General features: G+C 38.2%; 1 protein-coding gene across 1 annotated transcript in view; it reads left to right on the forward strand.

Annotated features, from left to right (window-relative positions):
• The window catches only part of LOC124642826 (NACHT and WD repeat domain-containing protein 2), a 47297-nt gene that overhangs the window by 25279 nt on the left and 6881 nt on the right, over positions 1 to 15137 (forward strand). The window contains exons 5-25 of the mRNA XM_047181549.1: positions 246 to 420; positions 901 to 1045; positions 1499 to 1724; positions 2070 to 2180; positions 3046 to 3221; positions 3579 to 3733; positions 4106 to 4309; positions 4659 to 4798; positions 4947 to 5058; positions 5300 to 5398; positions 5593 to 5762; positions 6185 to 6348; positions 7970 to 8133; positions 8612 to 8781; positions 11850 to 12069; positions 12437 to 12649; positions 12732 to 12792; positions 13043 to 13195; positions 13954 to 14141; positions 14495 to 14624; positions 14943 to 15040. Coding sequence (XP_047037505.1) covers positions 246 to 420; positions 901 to 1045; positions 1499 to 1724; positions 2070 to 2180; positions 3046 to 3221; positions 3579 to 3733; positions 4106 to 4309; positions 4659 to 4798; positions 4947 to 5058; positions 5300 to 5398; positions 5593 to 5762; positions 6185 to 6348; positions 7970 to 8133; positions 8612 to 8781; positions 11850 to 12069; positions 12437 to 12649; positions 12732 to 12792; positions 13043 to 13195; positions 13954 to 14141; positions 14495 to 14624; positions 14943 to 15040 — 3274 coding nt within the window. The remainder of the gene's footprint in view (positions 1 to 245; positions 421 to 900; positions 1046 to 1498; positions 1725 to 2069; positions 2181 to 3045; positions 3222 to 3578; positions 3734 to 4105; positions 4310 to 4658; positions 4799 to 4946; positions 5059 to 5299; positions 5399 to 5592; positions 5763 to 6184; positions 6349 to 7969; positions 8134 to 8611; positions 8782 to 11849; positions 12070 to 12436; positions 12650 to 12731; positions 12793 to 13042; positions 13196 to 13953; positions 14142 to 14494; positions 14625 to 14942; positions 15041 to 15137) is intronic.

The following is a 15137-nucleotide window of genomic DNA, read 5'->3' on the forward strand; positions in this document are numbered from 1 at the left end:
AAAACTCGCGTAAGAAGCTCGTTTTGATGGGAGTGTTAAGCCGGAACAAATGCCTTTCATAACTTAATTTCCCTTACCGTAGATTTCAGTCTCTAATTATAAAACAACTGATGGTTGAATTGTACAAATCCGCAGTTAATCACGCCTAAAGAAGCCCATAATTGTTGTATGTAAAAATTTAGCGAATGTGTAGCCACATAATGACAAACTGACCTTATAAATACAGAAAACTAAATCCCTTCCAGGCCAATCCCAACATACGTCCTATCATCAGAACTACAAATGCTGAAGGATGAACTAGTAGCTGGAGGAGTGGACGTCATCCTGCTGGACACCTGGTACAAGAAGGACTCGAACGCGGTACCTCCCGTGTCGGTGCTGCAGCCCATATCGTCTATATTGATCAATTTCAACAATAAGGTGACTTTGTCTTGTATAATTTTGATTAGGATGATACTTCTGCTTTATAAAACCACCTCCAGATAGAGTCAGCTAGATTTTTAGGAAGCTTTTGAGAGTGTTTTTGTAACTTCTTCTCGCACAAACAGCTGAACGAATGTTCACGAAACATGACTGTTATAATATAGTTTAAACATCAGTAAAAATTTTGCTGCTTTTTATTCTGGCACGGGAAGTATCTTGTTCCCTGTAGAAGCGGGTGTAACCTCTACCAGAAGCTACAAGAAAACCTGTAGACAAAATAACAGCAATCACTCCCAAAACGCTCTTAAATTAACTAGTAGGTATTGTAGGTGTAGTAGGTATTGCAAGATTTCACCGGCACATTTCACATAAATTGTAGATTAAATGAAAGCCTTTGAAAAACTGAACTTATCTGTAGATCAACATTTTAAAACAAGTTTAACTGTGTAAAAAATCATAAATAACTCCTCATTACAGAGAGTACCAAAACTGCAAGCTGAAGATCAAGCAGTATGGTGGGACACGCTCGGCAAGATGCAGAAGCTGTTCCGCAAGGCTTCTCTACAGCTGTACAATGCTGGCAAGATCGATAAGGATTGTATGCACAATTATTTTATGTCTGGTAAGTGTTTTATCTTTATTTTGTAGGTATTTATTTGATGAAGCTGTAGAAAGGCTTTCCCTAGTTGGTATAGAGAAAACATTTTTTTTTGGTCCAGGGTTTCACCTTTCATATGATATATGTAAATATCCAACGATTCATTCACCGGTAAGGTGCTCCGATATTGGAAATATATAGATAAAACGTCTATTCAGCAATGACACAAAGGTACACTCCAAGAAATTACTAAAAAAAGGGGGGGTAGAAGGATAGTGAAATATAGTTGTTTACGCCGAATACCTCAGAAATTGAGCTTTAACCTTTCTAGGCCTTAATCACATGCACATGTTCAAGAAAAATATGTCTGAAAGTCGTGGCATTGTACCCATACATGAAAAGGCCTTCATGTAGCACACAGAACTTCAAAAATGACACGTTTACACCAGAAATAACGTAAGTCTATCCAAATTCCAGTAACCGAACGCGAAGTAATAAACGGTGTGCTGAACGTGAAAAATACGAAGAACCACTGCTTGGCCTACGTCAGATACATCAATAACATCAATCTTCAGAACTTGAAGAAAGCCAGCAACTTTGTGGACATCATCAACAGGAGCTTGGATGCAGAGGCCTCGAAGCTGTTGGCTGATCTCCGCGATGTCAGGCTTCCTGATAAGATTGAGACTACTAATATTCAGAAGTAAGTTTTAACAGTTCTTCTTTTTTCGAGATTCTGAGAAGGAATTATATCAAATTGATCCTTCCTTATCCTAGCCAAATTACTAAGACTTGCGGCTTTTGGTTGTAGGTCCTCACCTATAGATCTGTCTTCATTTAGTATATTAATGCAATCCTTAACATTATAAAGGCAAAAGTGGCTTCATCGATTGAAATTTAATTTGGTGTAAGATATGGATTTTTGTGTTGTTAAAGTTTTTATGCTCTAGCACAAAAACATTTACCACTTTTCATTCGGGTTCGGTAAGAGTAGTGTCATCATCAATGACTGTTTCAAGGTTTTCAAATTATCTTTCTTTGCTTTCAGATACACAGTGGAGTGGATCGGTCGTGAGGGTTTGGATACGGAGACACACAGCGAATACCTTGGGCATTTCATCGCGCACTTCTATAAGAACATCGTCAAACTTGTGGACAGGTAGACGCCTTTTTGATGAGCTCTGATAATATTAGCTCCATCTGTCTTAGTTCTAATCAGATAATTGAATATTCAAGACCGATGATAAATTAACAACCCGTCATACTCCAAAATTGGGATCCCTACCAAACAATAAGTAACCAAAAGTTGTCCTTAAATTTATCTCACTAAAAAGGTTGTCAATCCAGTCAAACATTTTGAAAATATTCCAACCACCCCATGTTTTTTAATGCATGAAATTAATTCAGAGTAGATTTTAAGTAATTTGCATGCAAATGATTCGAAGAGAGTTGAAAACTAATCCAGTCATTTGCATTGCATACGTTTCAGTGCAAACTATGTAATTTGCAAATGGCTTCCTCATTTGGTACTTGTAACTGAATGATATTATAATGTTTCTCACTTAGTTGCAGAAGATTTATTTAATGATCCTCCAAAACTCCTGTTTTACTAAAACATTGTGTATATTACTACGTACTACCTATATCACATCGCTACGCTACGTCTATCTGTATGCAATACTCACAGAATGTACGGAACGGGTTTTCTTGTGGTTTTCACCAATTGATGTAAGGGTTCATGAGAAAGGTTTAAGATAAAGTCATACCAGGCCAGGCCCAGTTTACTTTCTTCGAATTGCATTTAGATACCTCTATATAGAAATAAAGAAAATACAGTTTTGTATAAATTCCTTTTGATTTTATTTTGATCCCCTAAGCTCTTCTGGGCGAGATCGCTCGTAGCGATAAGACCACCAATTACGTTACTTTCAACAGTTTTTAAGAAGAATCTGCAAAAACTGGTATATAAAGCAATGTCCATCTACCTGTCAATGTATCAAAAATTATCTTATTTGTAATTCCAGAGCAATGCGCAAAGAAGACAGCAGTGCTCAAGGCGTGATCGTGACGGAAATACTGCAACATCTTCACGCTTGCAATAACTCTGTGAAGGTGTTCCATGGGCGAGAACCTGACCTGGACTTCATTGAGGACTATATGAAGAATTCTTCTGACAAACCACTTGTCTTGTATGGAGAAGGTAATGTTGAAATTAATGGTTTAAGTTTTTATTGAACTAAGAATGGGGAGTTAGTTGAGAATTCTAAAGTCGGATAGTAAATGAGATTTGACCTGTTATTATAAAACTATCTTAGTAAAACAAATTGACGATTTGACCTATCATTTTGTGCAAGTTTTTATTTTACTTACGATTGCATATTAGCAGAGAAAGACACATACAAAAATAAATAAAAAAATAACTGAAAAGATCTTTGGCTCTCCTTTCTGCTCTGTTCTCAATTTGTTTGGGGTAGGCACAATATGTTTTCCGCTTCCATTGCACTCTATCAGTCTTTTGTATTAAATAAATAAACTCAAAAATCCTTTGTATATTCAGGTGGTTGCGGCAAAACAAGTCTCTTAGCAAAAAGCGCCGCCATGTCACTGGACACCTGGTTTGCTGAAGTGAAACCTACCAACATCATCAGGTTCCTCGGAACAACTCCTGACTCCAGTGCTCTTACGCCCACTCTCATCTCTATTTGTCAACAGGTAAGCTCTGTCTATACACGTCACATGAACTGAGTAAATGCGCAAATGCTTGTTAACACTAAAACTAGCTTTCGCCAGACTTTTCACCCTCGTCATGTGGGAATTACTTCTTGTACTGGGATGAAAAATAGTCTACAGTCTCCCTCGATAAGTAGCATTCGGGGATGCTGGCATTCGCGTCCTCCCTAACTTGGGGGTGTGATACCACCAACTTCCAGATTCCACAGACTGCAATAATAAACATTAGGCCAAGGCTCAATCTTAAAAATACAAATTAAAGTTTAACAACCAACGATGCAAAGTCTCTTCGTCTAGTAAAACATCTTGAAAATATTATTATCTAAAATCGAAAACTTTGTAATTCCATTTCAGATATCATACAACTTCGCCCTCCCCTTCGAAGGGATCCCAGATGACCTGGTGCCCCTCACAGCTCACTTCAAGCATCTCCTCACGATGGCTACCCAGCAGCAGCCTCTTCTTCTCTTCTTGGATTCAGTAGACCAGCTCACTGGGATAGGCACTGAGAATAACAAGGTTTCTTGGTTGCCTACCAGATTGCCGGCTCATTGTAAGGTAAGGATAAGACTAGCTGAAATAAAAGAGTCAATGATGTTAATATAAATGGTCTGTGGGAACCCATAGAAACTAAAGGATAATGATGTTACAAAGACTAAATGTAGGTATACGAAAACAACAACAGCATTCTTCAAATAACTTTGCCGTTATTTTTATTTAACAAGAAAGGTAAGCGGCGACCACTGCACTTGCTTCGTTCTTTTTTATTGAATTTTCTGGAAAAGCTCAGAGAAGGATAAGTTCAGAGAGATATATTGGAGATATTGAATTGAGATATAGGAGATAAGGCATGCATTCAATTTTACTAATAAACTAGGCCAATGGTAAAAATCCTTTGTGTTTTCAGATAATAGTAACATGCGCGTGTGAGGAAGCGAATCCAGAAGTATCGAAGGAATACGATGTTCTGCGCAGAATGATTGACTCTGAAGAGAACTTTCTGGAAGTTAAGGCTCTTGGAGAGGATCTGGCTATGCAAGTTCTCAAGTAAGTCCTGTAAGCTGAGAACGAAAGACTTAAATTTTGCCTGCTTCTTCCAGCAGTTTCACTCTGGGCCACGCAGAGTTTTTTAGAAAATATTTTTCAAAAGCGGATTAATTTTCATAGAAACATACATAAAACTCTTGAATCACAGGTTGTGGATGGCATCAGCGGCTCGTGATCTGTCAAACTATCAATGGCGTTTGGTGTCCAACGCCATCGCCTCGTGTTCACTACCAATATTCGTGAAACTTGTTTTTGCTGAGGTAAATATCTAACAAAACTCTCTTGTTCATCATCTACTTTTTCGTAACTTTGTTCTTGTATCTTAAACATATGCAGCCGAGCCCTAGTGATTCCTGTGGTGCGATTGCCTGCCTAACTTCCTCAACCCAGTTACCTACCTGGGCCACTCGTTACCCATTGGTTAGACTGAAAGAACTCGTCATAATAAGATGGTTGGCTCATCTAATCTTATGATCGATCGATCCACGGCAATTTTTACAGGTATGCAGATGGCGAAGTTACACGAAGCCTCAAGATACACATCTGGCGTCCACCGTCATGGATTCTATTATGATGCTGTTTGAAAGAATTGAGAAACAGGTATCATATCAATTCTTAATACATAGTTGAAAATTAACTTTCTCCTGAATAAATATGATCCTTTTTTTATGCTCAACACAAAACTGTAAAACTGTAAAAACTTAACACTAGTTGTTGAGCTATTATTTCACACGAAACCCAAAATAGTCCTCCTTTCAATTTGAATTCTTAAACCTTCTATTCGTTCTTTCCAGCACGGCCGCCTCCTAGTCTTTCACGCTCTAGCCTACATCACAGCTGCTCGCAGTGGTCTCTCGGAAACTGAGCTCGAAGACCTGATCTCCTTGGACGATAAGGTCTTGGATGATGTCTACCAGTACCATTTGCCTCCTGTGAGAAGAATTCCACCTCTGTTGTGGACTAGGTATCTGTAATTTATAAATATAGGTAGCTAAAGATAAAGTTGTGTGCTTTAGAATGAAACACTCAAAGCTGAAGAACTTACTTATATTTATGAAAAATATTTATTTGGAATTACTGAAGTAGTAGGTAAAGTCGTTACAAAGTAAACCTAAGTTTACACAGTTACGCACAGTTTTTTTTATCAATTTTATAAAGTTTTTCTGCATTGTCTCCTGGTGTGTAAATCAAAGCAAAGAAAAAGGCTTGATAGATAATGATTAATTGCTATTGTACCTGCCTATGCTTTTTCGTTTCTTGTTTCCAATTAAACATAGAAGTCTCATCTATTTGATCTATTTATTATTTCTTTCTATACATGTTTGTCAACAGCTATTTCCTCCTTTCTTTCTTTAAGCTAATGTCGTCACAAAATATTACCTCCAGGATCCGCAACGACCTCCCAAACTACCTGTCAGAGCGTGAAGCCGATGGCGTCTCCGTGATGAACTGGTACCACAGGCAGTTCCGTGACACCGCCCGGGAGAGGTACTTCAAGAACATGAACATGGCCATGTATTTCCATTCTATGATCGCTGATTATTATCTTGGTAAGGACTTTGGGGCTTTTATAGCTTTTACGCAAAATTCTTCTGCTCAGAGAAAATAGATATGTATATTATAGTATACTTCGGCCGTTCAGAGAATGCGTTCCTGACACCTATCAGTTAGTCACGACTAGTGATGGGCACAACATAACACTGAGTTCGTTACCGTTCCTTCAAAATGAACGGCCGCATTATTTTAAGATTATTTTCGTTTTAAATTGGCGGAATCATTTGTTTTATATTTTAGTTATTTAAGTGGAAACCAAAAAAAGGTAATATTCATATAATAAAATTGTTTTATTTATTCTTTGTTACAAGTACATTGAATTGAATGTGCGAACAGAATATTAATCAGACTCCGATTTGCTTGAGGAGGTGGTGTCTTCATCATCATCTTCGCCTACATGTATAATTATATTATTATCAATAACAGAATCAATCCTGATATCTCGGTCTAACAAAAGCCGGGTAATCAAATAAAAACAGATCGAAAACACTTGAAAAACGTGGTCTATGCGCACGAAACGACAACGGACGACTGTTTTAGCGTCACAAAATGGCGGCCCATAACGCCATTTGGGGTTACCATTTTTAATCTAAGTATAAAAATGCGGTTTGGTCATAGTTTTATTTTTATATTTCATAAAAGTTATAATTAAGTCTTATAGTCCATTATTTTCCAATTCTTAAAAAGAAAATCAAAACGTATTATTTTATATTATAACTGTATAAGAACAGATTACGATACTTGCCTGTTATTTTTAGCACAGCACTACAAAATATAAACCGCTGACATAACCTTGTAATAGCGCAGTATATATTTAGAAATATATTGTTTACCAAGTTATTTGACACTCAGTTTGGCACAAAATTATAACATTCATTGATTATTGATATAATAATGTTGTTTTAATGCTCCTCAATTGTTAAAACGGTAAACAACCAGCAAAAATATTTTTATCGTAACTGCAACGCCATTGCAAAGTTACGTCGTCAGTTCAATCGCGACGTGTCAGGAACGCATTCTCTGAATGGCCGAACTATAGTTAGTATATTTGAATTTATATCTATAGTATATATAAAAGAAAGTCGTGTTAGTTACTCCACTTATAACTCAAGAAAGGCTGAACCGATTTAGCAGAAAATTGACAGGGAGGTAGTTTAGAGCCAGGAAAAGGACATAGGGTAGTTTTTGTCACCATCCGGCTACAGGAAGCAGTCATATCGGAACACGGGGGAAACCGCGGGCAGAAGCTAGTTTATGATATAGTGCTTTTACGACTTTTTTTAGTATTTTGCAGTCACCATGTTGTTTTGTTTCTCAAATTTTTAGAACCTAAGGCCCTGTTTTTCTGGTTACCGATAAAGTGTCAGCTGTCTGATATATGTATGGCACCAGATAAAGGCTGCTTATAATTGTGCCAGATGTTGCTATCTGAGACCTGTGAAAACAAAAGTTAAAAACCTGTACGATAAGTTCTTGATATACTATCAGAGACTTTATCAGTAATGTTGAAATTGGCCACAAAAGTGATTTTCTATTCAATCAATTTCTCCTCTTAAAGTTCTACTAGCAAAAACAGAGAAATACAATTTCTTCACAAACTATGCTTTCCATTCTCAGGTATTTGGGGTGGTGGAATACCAAAACCCTTCAAGTACACGGAGATCCAGCGTCACCGGTTCAACCTGGCTGACCGCGAGGGTGTGGCTGACAGGAAGGTGCCTCTACAGCCGCTGATATTCATGTCCGCTGATGGAGCTAATAGGAGATATAATTTGAGGAAGGTTAATATTACTATCAATTCATTTAAGACTGGCTGTATCTCCGCGGTTTTACATCGCCCCGTACATGGAAAATATAGCAGGCCTTTTTTCTCTTTTTATCGTATTAATTTAGAGGTAGAATATACATAGTTTAAAAACTCAGGCCCGCTTTCACTGTCAAAGTCAAATCATTTATTTCATTTAGGCTTTCACAAGCACTTATGAACGTCAAAAAATATAAATAAAGTTGATTCTACTTGTACTGTTAATGCTATCTGTCAGATAAAGGCTCCTTATTGTCAACCAAGACCTGTAAAACTGTCAGATAAGTTCCTGGCTACCAGAGACTTAATCAGAACTGATGATACCAGCCACTACAGTCTTCTCCTAAAAATGACCTTTCATAGTGTAAAAAAATAGTTTCATGGCAAGGGTGAAAAAAAAGTAATTCTTTTAACTGCTAGAAGTTTAAATCACACATTATCATTGTCCTTTTCAGTTTGGCGAGCTCCCATTCCACCTGGTTCGCTCCAAGCGGTTCACCGACTTATACGCTGAAGTACTCTTCAACTACGAGTGGCTCCACGCCAAGCTCAACTGCTGCCCCCTCCAAGCAGTGCTGGCTGACTTCGAAGATGCTAAACTGCATGTCAATAAAGATGCTGTGAGGTAAAATATTAAAACTTCTTCTGACATTGTCCTGAACATGAGTAATATTCGTTGAAGTTAGATTTTTTTATGCAAGCAACTAACCACAAGCTAAGTTGCCATTTTCTAAAATATTAACAAATGGATTAGTTGCTAGATGCAGAAATGAGTTGTGTGAATACGAAAATGCTTTTGTGATTTTTTGCTTCGCTAGGTAAAAAAATCTGTCTTTATTAAATTACTAGCTTCTGCCCGCGACTTCGTACGCGGATCCTGTCCCTTATGCCAGCGACTACGGGGTCAGCAAAATCAAAGATCTGAATAGTCTGATATTGCATTTTAAGGGCCCGTTGACTTGGAAACAACGGAATACGCATAACCATTAGAAACGCTCCATATATTAATTTTTTGTACTTTAACGGCAAAAGCACAGCAGACTAAACAAAACGCTGAGAACTGAACCGCAATAGACATGACCATAGGGATAAAAGTGGTGATTCTAATTAGTCCGCATTTAAGTTGTGAGTGGCAAAAATATTAGGTACACCTATTATTACGTAAAAAAACATTAAATAGATGACAAAGTCGTGGTGACTTAGTTGAAGTCGTGGTGGTTTAGTGGGTAGAGAACCAATCTCTCAAGTATGAGCGTGTGTCTTTGATTCCAGGTCTGGCAAGTACCTGCCAATGCAACTCTTCTAAGTTCGTATGTACTTTCTACGTATATTTTGGATACCAATGACCGTTATTTGGAGGGGATGTTAAACTGTAGGTTCCGGCTGTCATTGAACATTCTTGGCAGTCGTTATGGGTAGTCAGAAGCCAGTAAGTCTTACCAAGGGGTGTTGGGTTGAGCGGGTAACCGGGTTGTGGAGGTCAGATAGGCAGTCGCTCCTTGTAAAACACTGGTACTCAGTTGCATCGTGACTGGAAGTCGACCCTAACATAATTGGGACAAAGGCTCTGGAGATAATAACGACAATAATAATGAGATACAGGCACCGCAGGACATCTGAGGCTGATGACGGGGAGTAGCGACCCCGCGGGGCTATGTATACTGAGTTCTCCAGGGAGAGTATACTGTCCCCCATCTCCGGCCGGTCGGAGTGAACCATGACGGGGGTAGGTCTCACGCCTCTGGCTTGGCTTGGCCGTCCAGAGTGGAGTCGCTAGAGCAGGATTAGTAGCCCTGCTCGGAGGGTAGGTGCCTCATGGTAAGCACAGGGAGCGCGTAATCAGCGTTTAAAGTCCACCGAGGTATCCTCACCCTACAGCCGCTCATGTACCTGTTGCCCTCTTGTTGCTATTCAGTGACTGGTTCCCGGGGGCCCAGTAAGTGAGGTGGCAAGTCTCCACCTGCCATTTTTACATCTACCTAATACATTGTCATCCACTAACATCCCATCACAATAGCCCAAGTACTTTTCCTCCATAGTTAGCAATAGTTTAGCACAGAACCGGGGATTGTCTTTTTTTAACGACGTCCACCGGGGATTGTCCTTGGGTTCATTTTTATAGTGTATAAAGGGATAATCGTCGGTTTTGTGTCACCATTTCATTAAAGTTGTCTCAAAAGGGCTTCAGCGTGTTGGCTTCGGCCCCACGTTTGCCTCCCAAAAATTCGGAACTCTGTAGTCCCGAGGTCTGGAAGAGACATACAAAATAATAATGAGATATAACGCAACAAAGTCGGAGAGTGGGGGCTCGTGACGCCACGTCTAGGTATGTAAAATTTGTACTAAGCAGTGACTTAACACAAAATTCAAGCTTTGTTGTATCTTCGTTATTATTTGTTTGTGAGAGAGAGAAAAGAAAAATACGTGTCCATTATTTTAGGGTTATCTAAAAGACGGACTAATTACTTTTTTTTTGATTCGCCATACCTATTTCATAACATTCATTTCTATACATTTCAAGTGTAGTATTGCTCTTGAAGTTCCACATCAGGTGTTCCAGATCTGCGATGTTTATAGGTCAATAGAGAGTGCTTATCAGATTGAACCACTTTTGCTAAAACGTCATATCTTCATATGCTATAGTCTAGCTGGGCTCCTGGAGTTCCACATCAGGTGTTTTACATCTTCAATTTTTATAAGTCAACAGAGAGTGCTTATCAGATTGAACAATTTTTGCTAAAACGTCATACCTCTATATGCTATAGTCTAGCTGGGCCCCTGGAGTTCCACATCAGGTGTTTTAGATCTTCAATTTGTATAAGTCAATAGAAAGTGCTTATCAAATTGAACAACTTTTGCTAAAACATCATACCTGTATATGGTACAGAGAAGCTGGGCTCTTGGGGTTCCACATCAGGTGTTCCAGATCTTCAAATTTATTATCTCAGCTGAAAATGCTCATCACATGAAACAATTTTTGCCATGGCATCATTTTTGTATCTCTTATAGTTTTGTTGGTCTGTTGGAGTTCTGCATCAGGTCTTCAAGTTTCGAAGATAAATTATATCCTATATGTTGACCAGGCTTAATACTGATACAACAAAGAAAAAATCATTGAAATCCGTTCAGTAGTTCGGAAGATTAGCGTGTACAAACAAACAGACATACAGACATACAGACATGCAGACATACAGACATAATTTTTTTTTTGGATTTGTGCTCCATTACTGTTTCTAAACCCCACCCAATTATTATTTTTTTAATATATTCAATGTACAGACACAGTTTTTTTACAGATTTATTATATGTATAGATAGAAGATGTAATGTACAGGAATACAGTACCTCTTTTTCTCGCTAAGGTCTTATACCTATCTATAATAAAAAATGAATCGCAAAATGTGTTGGTAAGCGCATAACTCAACAACGCTTGGACCAATTTGGCTAATTCTTTTTTTGTTGTGTTTGTTATTGTCAGGAGGTTCTTATGAAAAAAAAATAGGGTAAAGTAGAGAAGTCAGTTGACGGGAGCAAAGCCGCGGGCAAAAGCTAGTTTGTAATATATCTGCTCTTCATAAAAAAATGAAAGAACCATTTAATGCCTAAACATCATACATTCTACAAATAAAAAAAACACTGCAATTTTCTGCAAAATAGATAATTTTGAAAAATCAGCTTTTACATACAATTCCAGAGAGCTCATGCTAGTAGCCGATGCCCTTCGCTTGGGAGGTGCTATCCTCGGCACATACTCCGACATGTTAGCCCCTCAACTGGTGGGGAGGCTACTGCCAGAAGCCCCCCACAACCCTGCCATAGCCTCGCTGCTGAAGCAGTGCGTTCATAACGGGAAGACCCATTGCGCGTTGCTGCCTTCTCATCATTGCTTGCATACGCCTGGTGGGCCTTTGAAGGTATGTCTTCCCGTATAATGCGAAAGCGATTTTGTATGTAAGTACGTCATGCTCTAACGATAAAACTGATTTTTGGTCATTAGATAAGTAAAGATTACAGGTTTTTTTTCTCTGGTTGTGGTAAGTTGATCCCTCGAAAACACTTAACGAGGAAGAAATAGTCTATTTCTATCCATTTGCGTTGTGTAGTTCCCTCGAAAACTACTTACCGAGGTGAATGCCAGTTGCTTATAAAACAGCTACGATTCCTTTTTTGCATTGATATATTTTAAATGAAAATTGCAATAATTTGTTGTTTTGAACACCCTAAAATACATATTACCTTGGATCTTCTATATCACTTATCTCAAATAATTTCTTCTTCCAGTATTCCCTCGAAGGCCACCAGTTTGCAGTGTTCGCCTTCAAGCTCAGTTCTGACAAACGCTACGTGGTCTCCATCTCCAGCAGGGTGATATCCTGGGACCTGTCCACCTCAGACCTGGCGAGGGACCTATGTCCTCAACTCGAAGGTATCATGCAGAACTTGGAGCTCTCACCAGATAACAAGTGGGCTGCTGCCTCTACTAATAATTCTGTAGTAAGTTTGTATGCTTGCTAAGTATTTAATTTATTACGATTATTGTCTAAAGATATTTTATGAATACGCTTTGTCTTTTCAGTCAATGCTCCTGAATATGCTGACGAGTGAATATATCACAATTGATAACCCGCTCAATGAAGGTAAGGCCTGTTTATAATTTCTGAGTAATATTATTTTTATTTTCAGTGCAATTAAATTGAATTTTAACCTGACTGCGTCGTGTAAAATAGCAAGCAGGGCTGTATACATAAATGCTCAGAAGTTGTTCAATTAGAAGAATTCTCTTTATCAAACACTCAAAACGTTCAGATTCTCCACTAATTCGGATCAGTTCAGACTTTTACACATATATATTTCTGGCTAATACTATGAACTACTTTTTTTGATCAGGAGAGACTGTCCGTGGAGTGTTTGTCTTAAATCACCACATGTTCATCTACGGCCCCCACTCCTGGGTGCAGTACAGCATGAGAGGGGAACACGAGCAGACGCTACCAGCTCCTGACACTGCGCCCTATGATGATGTCAACTGGGAGATACTTTGTGAGACCTTTGATTATTCTCTAAATACACCACGTTTACACTTTTCCCAAACCTCCCAGTGTGGTTTCCAGTGCAGTTGGATGCAGCTGACTGCCATTGTTTTACAGACGGACAGCCTATCTGACCTCCTTAACCCTACGCCGAACAAATCGATAGAAATATCTTGGTAAGACTAGTTACTACTGACTACCCGTAACGACTACTGAAGATGTTCATCCACTAACCGTCCTGCCAAGCATTGCTTTGCCTTTTGCTCGACCAACGTCAGTAGCCAGGAGCTAAGGAAAGGAAAATAAAATGTTATGTTATTTTACACTTGTTTTAGTAGATTAGTTGATCAATACTCGTTCATTCTATTGTAAGCAACTTTATAAACTCTTTTGGCCAAACACTGTCTCTTAAGTCATAGGCATCCTAGTTTAAGAGGCGAGTTTGTAATTTTTTTTTAGATTTGTTCAAATAATTTGTATGCATGATTACTTACTGCATAAATTACTTGGGAAAATAAATATTTTATTTATTACTAGCCGTTTTCCCGCGGTTTTACCCGCGTCCCGCGATAACTACTGCCCGTACCGGGATAAAATATAGCCTATGTTACTCGTGGATAATGTGCTTTCGAATAGTGAAAGAATTTTTAAAAACGGTCCAGTAGTTTTTGAGCCTATTCATTACAACCAAACAAACAAACAAACAAACAAAGTTTTCCTCTTTATAATATTAGTATAGATTTATCAATGAGACAAATATTCTTTCAGCAATGGACTTCCGTGACCTGGAAAACTTCTTCGTGGTGATGTGGAGTGGTGACCTGGACGAGGACCGGCTTCTGGTGCACTTCTGTAAGAATGGCGAGTGGATGCAACCACTGAGATGCCGGGGAGCTGTCACTATGAGCAAGCATTGGACCAAGGTGTATTGTAGTGACCCTGAGAGGGGGTATCAGGTATGTTGTCAATATAGATTCAATATGAAAGAACGGCTCAGATTTCTAAACCAAAATAAACAACTCAGATTTTTTGTAAGTCACAAGAGAAACATTTTCGCAAGAAAAGTATTTGAATCAAATTCTAGATTCCTTATCTTCGTCGAAAAGTTTAGGGGTAATAAGTAACTAGGTGTAGGTTATCGAAAGTTTATTTGTTTTTTCATACTTTACTACGTTGCATTTGATCAAGTTAGATAGTTGAGTTACAATTAAGTATATAATAGTAATTTTAATTTAAAGTATACAACACTTTTAATTTATTTCAAGAAATTAAAGTGGAAAATAATAGCAAAATACATGTTATATTCTAGATATCGATATACGAGCTGGACATGGATGAGAAATGCTGGAAGAAGACGGAAGAGATCTTCCACCAGGAGACAGACACGGCCGAGGCGATGCTTCAGCTCAAACGCGGGAAGAAGGATCGGATGCTGTTTGGTAAACAATATAATTTAGAGCATTATATACCTACTCATATTCCAAGAATCGTAGCGTCATAAAAATTTACAGCTGTATGTGATTCTGATGATAATACAATAATATAGTACTGTCGAACTGATCTGATGACATAGTCAGAAGATAGGTACCTACCCGTAGCATAGTTTGTATTTAAAGTTATTCGTCTTATAATGATGAGAAAAGTCTTATAATAATGTTTAAATGCGATTTTTATGAAAAAAAAAACATGCCGAAGATCTTGGCAACTGTGAAGCTCCAAAGGCTGAAGCAATAAATATTGTTATTTGTGCGTTTCAGCCACAACAACATACAGTTTCGTAGTGTGGGACTTTGATTACACAATACCTAGAGTTAAACCTGAACCTGATCCAAAAGAAGATGATAAAGATGAAGATGTAAGTTATCATTTTATTATAGATCTCTATTTATTTTTATTATTTATTATCTATTTTTGTGATTACAATTTTTCACTCTAAATAAGTTTGGCAGGGC

Source organism: Helicoverpa zea, chromosome 25, assembly GCF_022581195.2.
Source record: "Helicoverpa zea isolate HzStark_Cry1AcR chromosome 25, ilHelZeax1.1, whole genome shotgun sequence".
NCBI classification, from domain to species: Eukaryota; Metazoa; Arthropoda; class Insecta; order Lepidoptera; family Noctuidae; genus Helicoverpa; species Helicoverpa zea.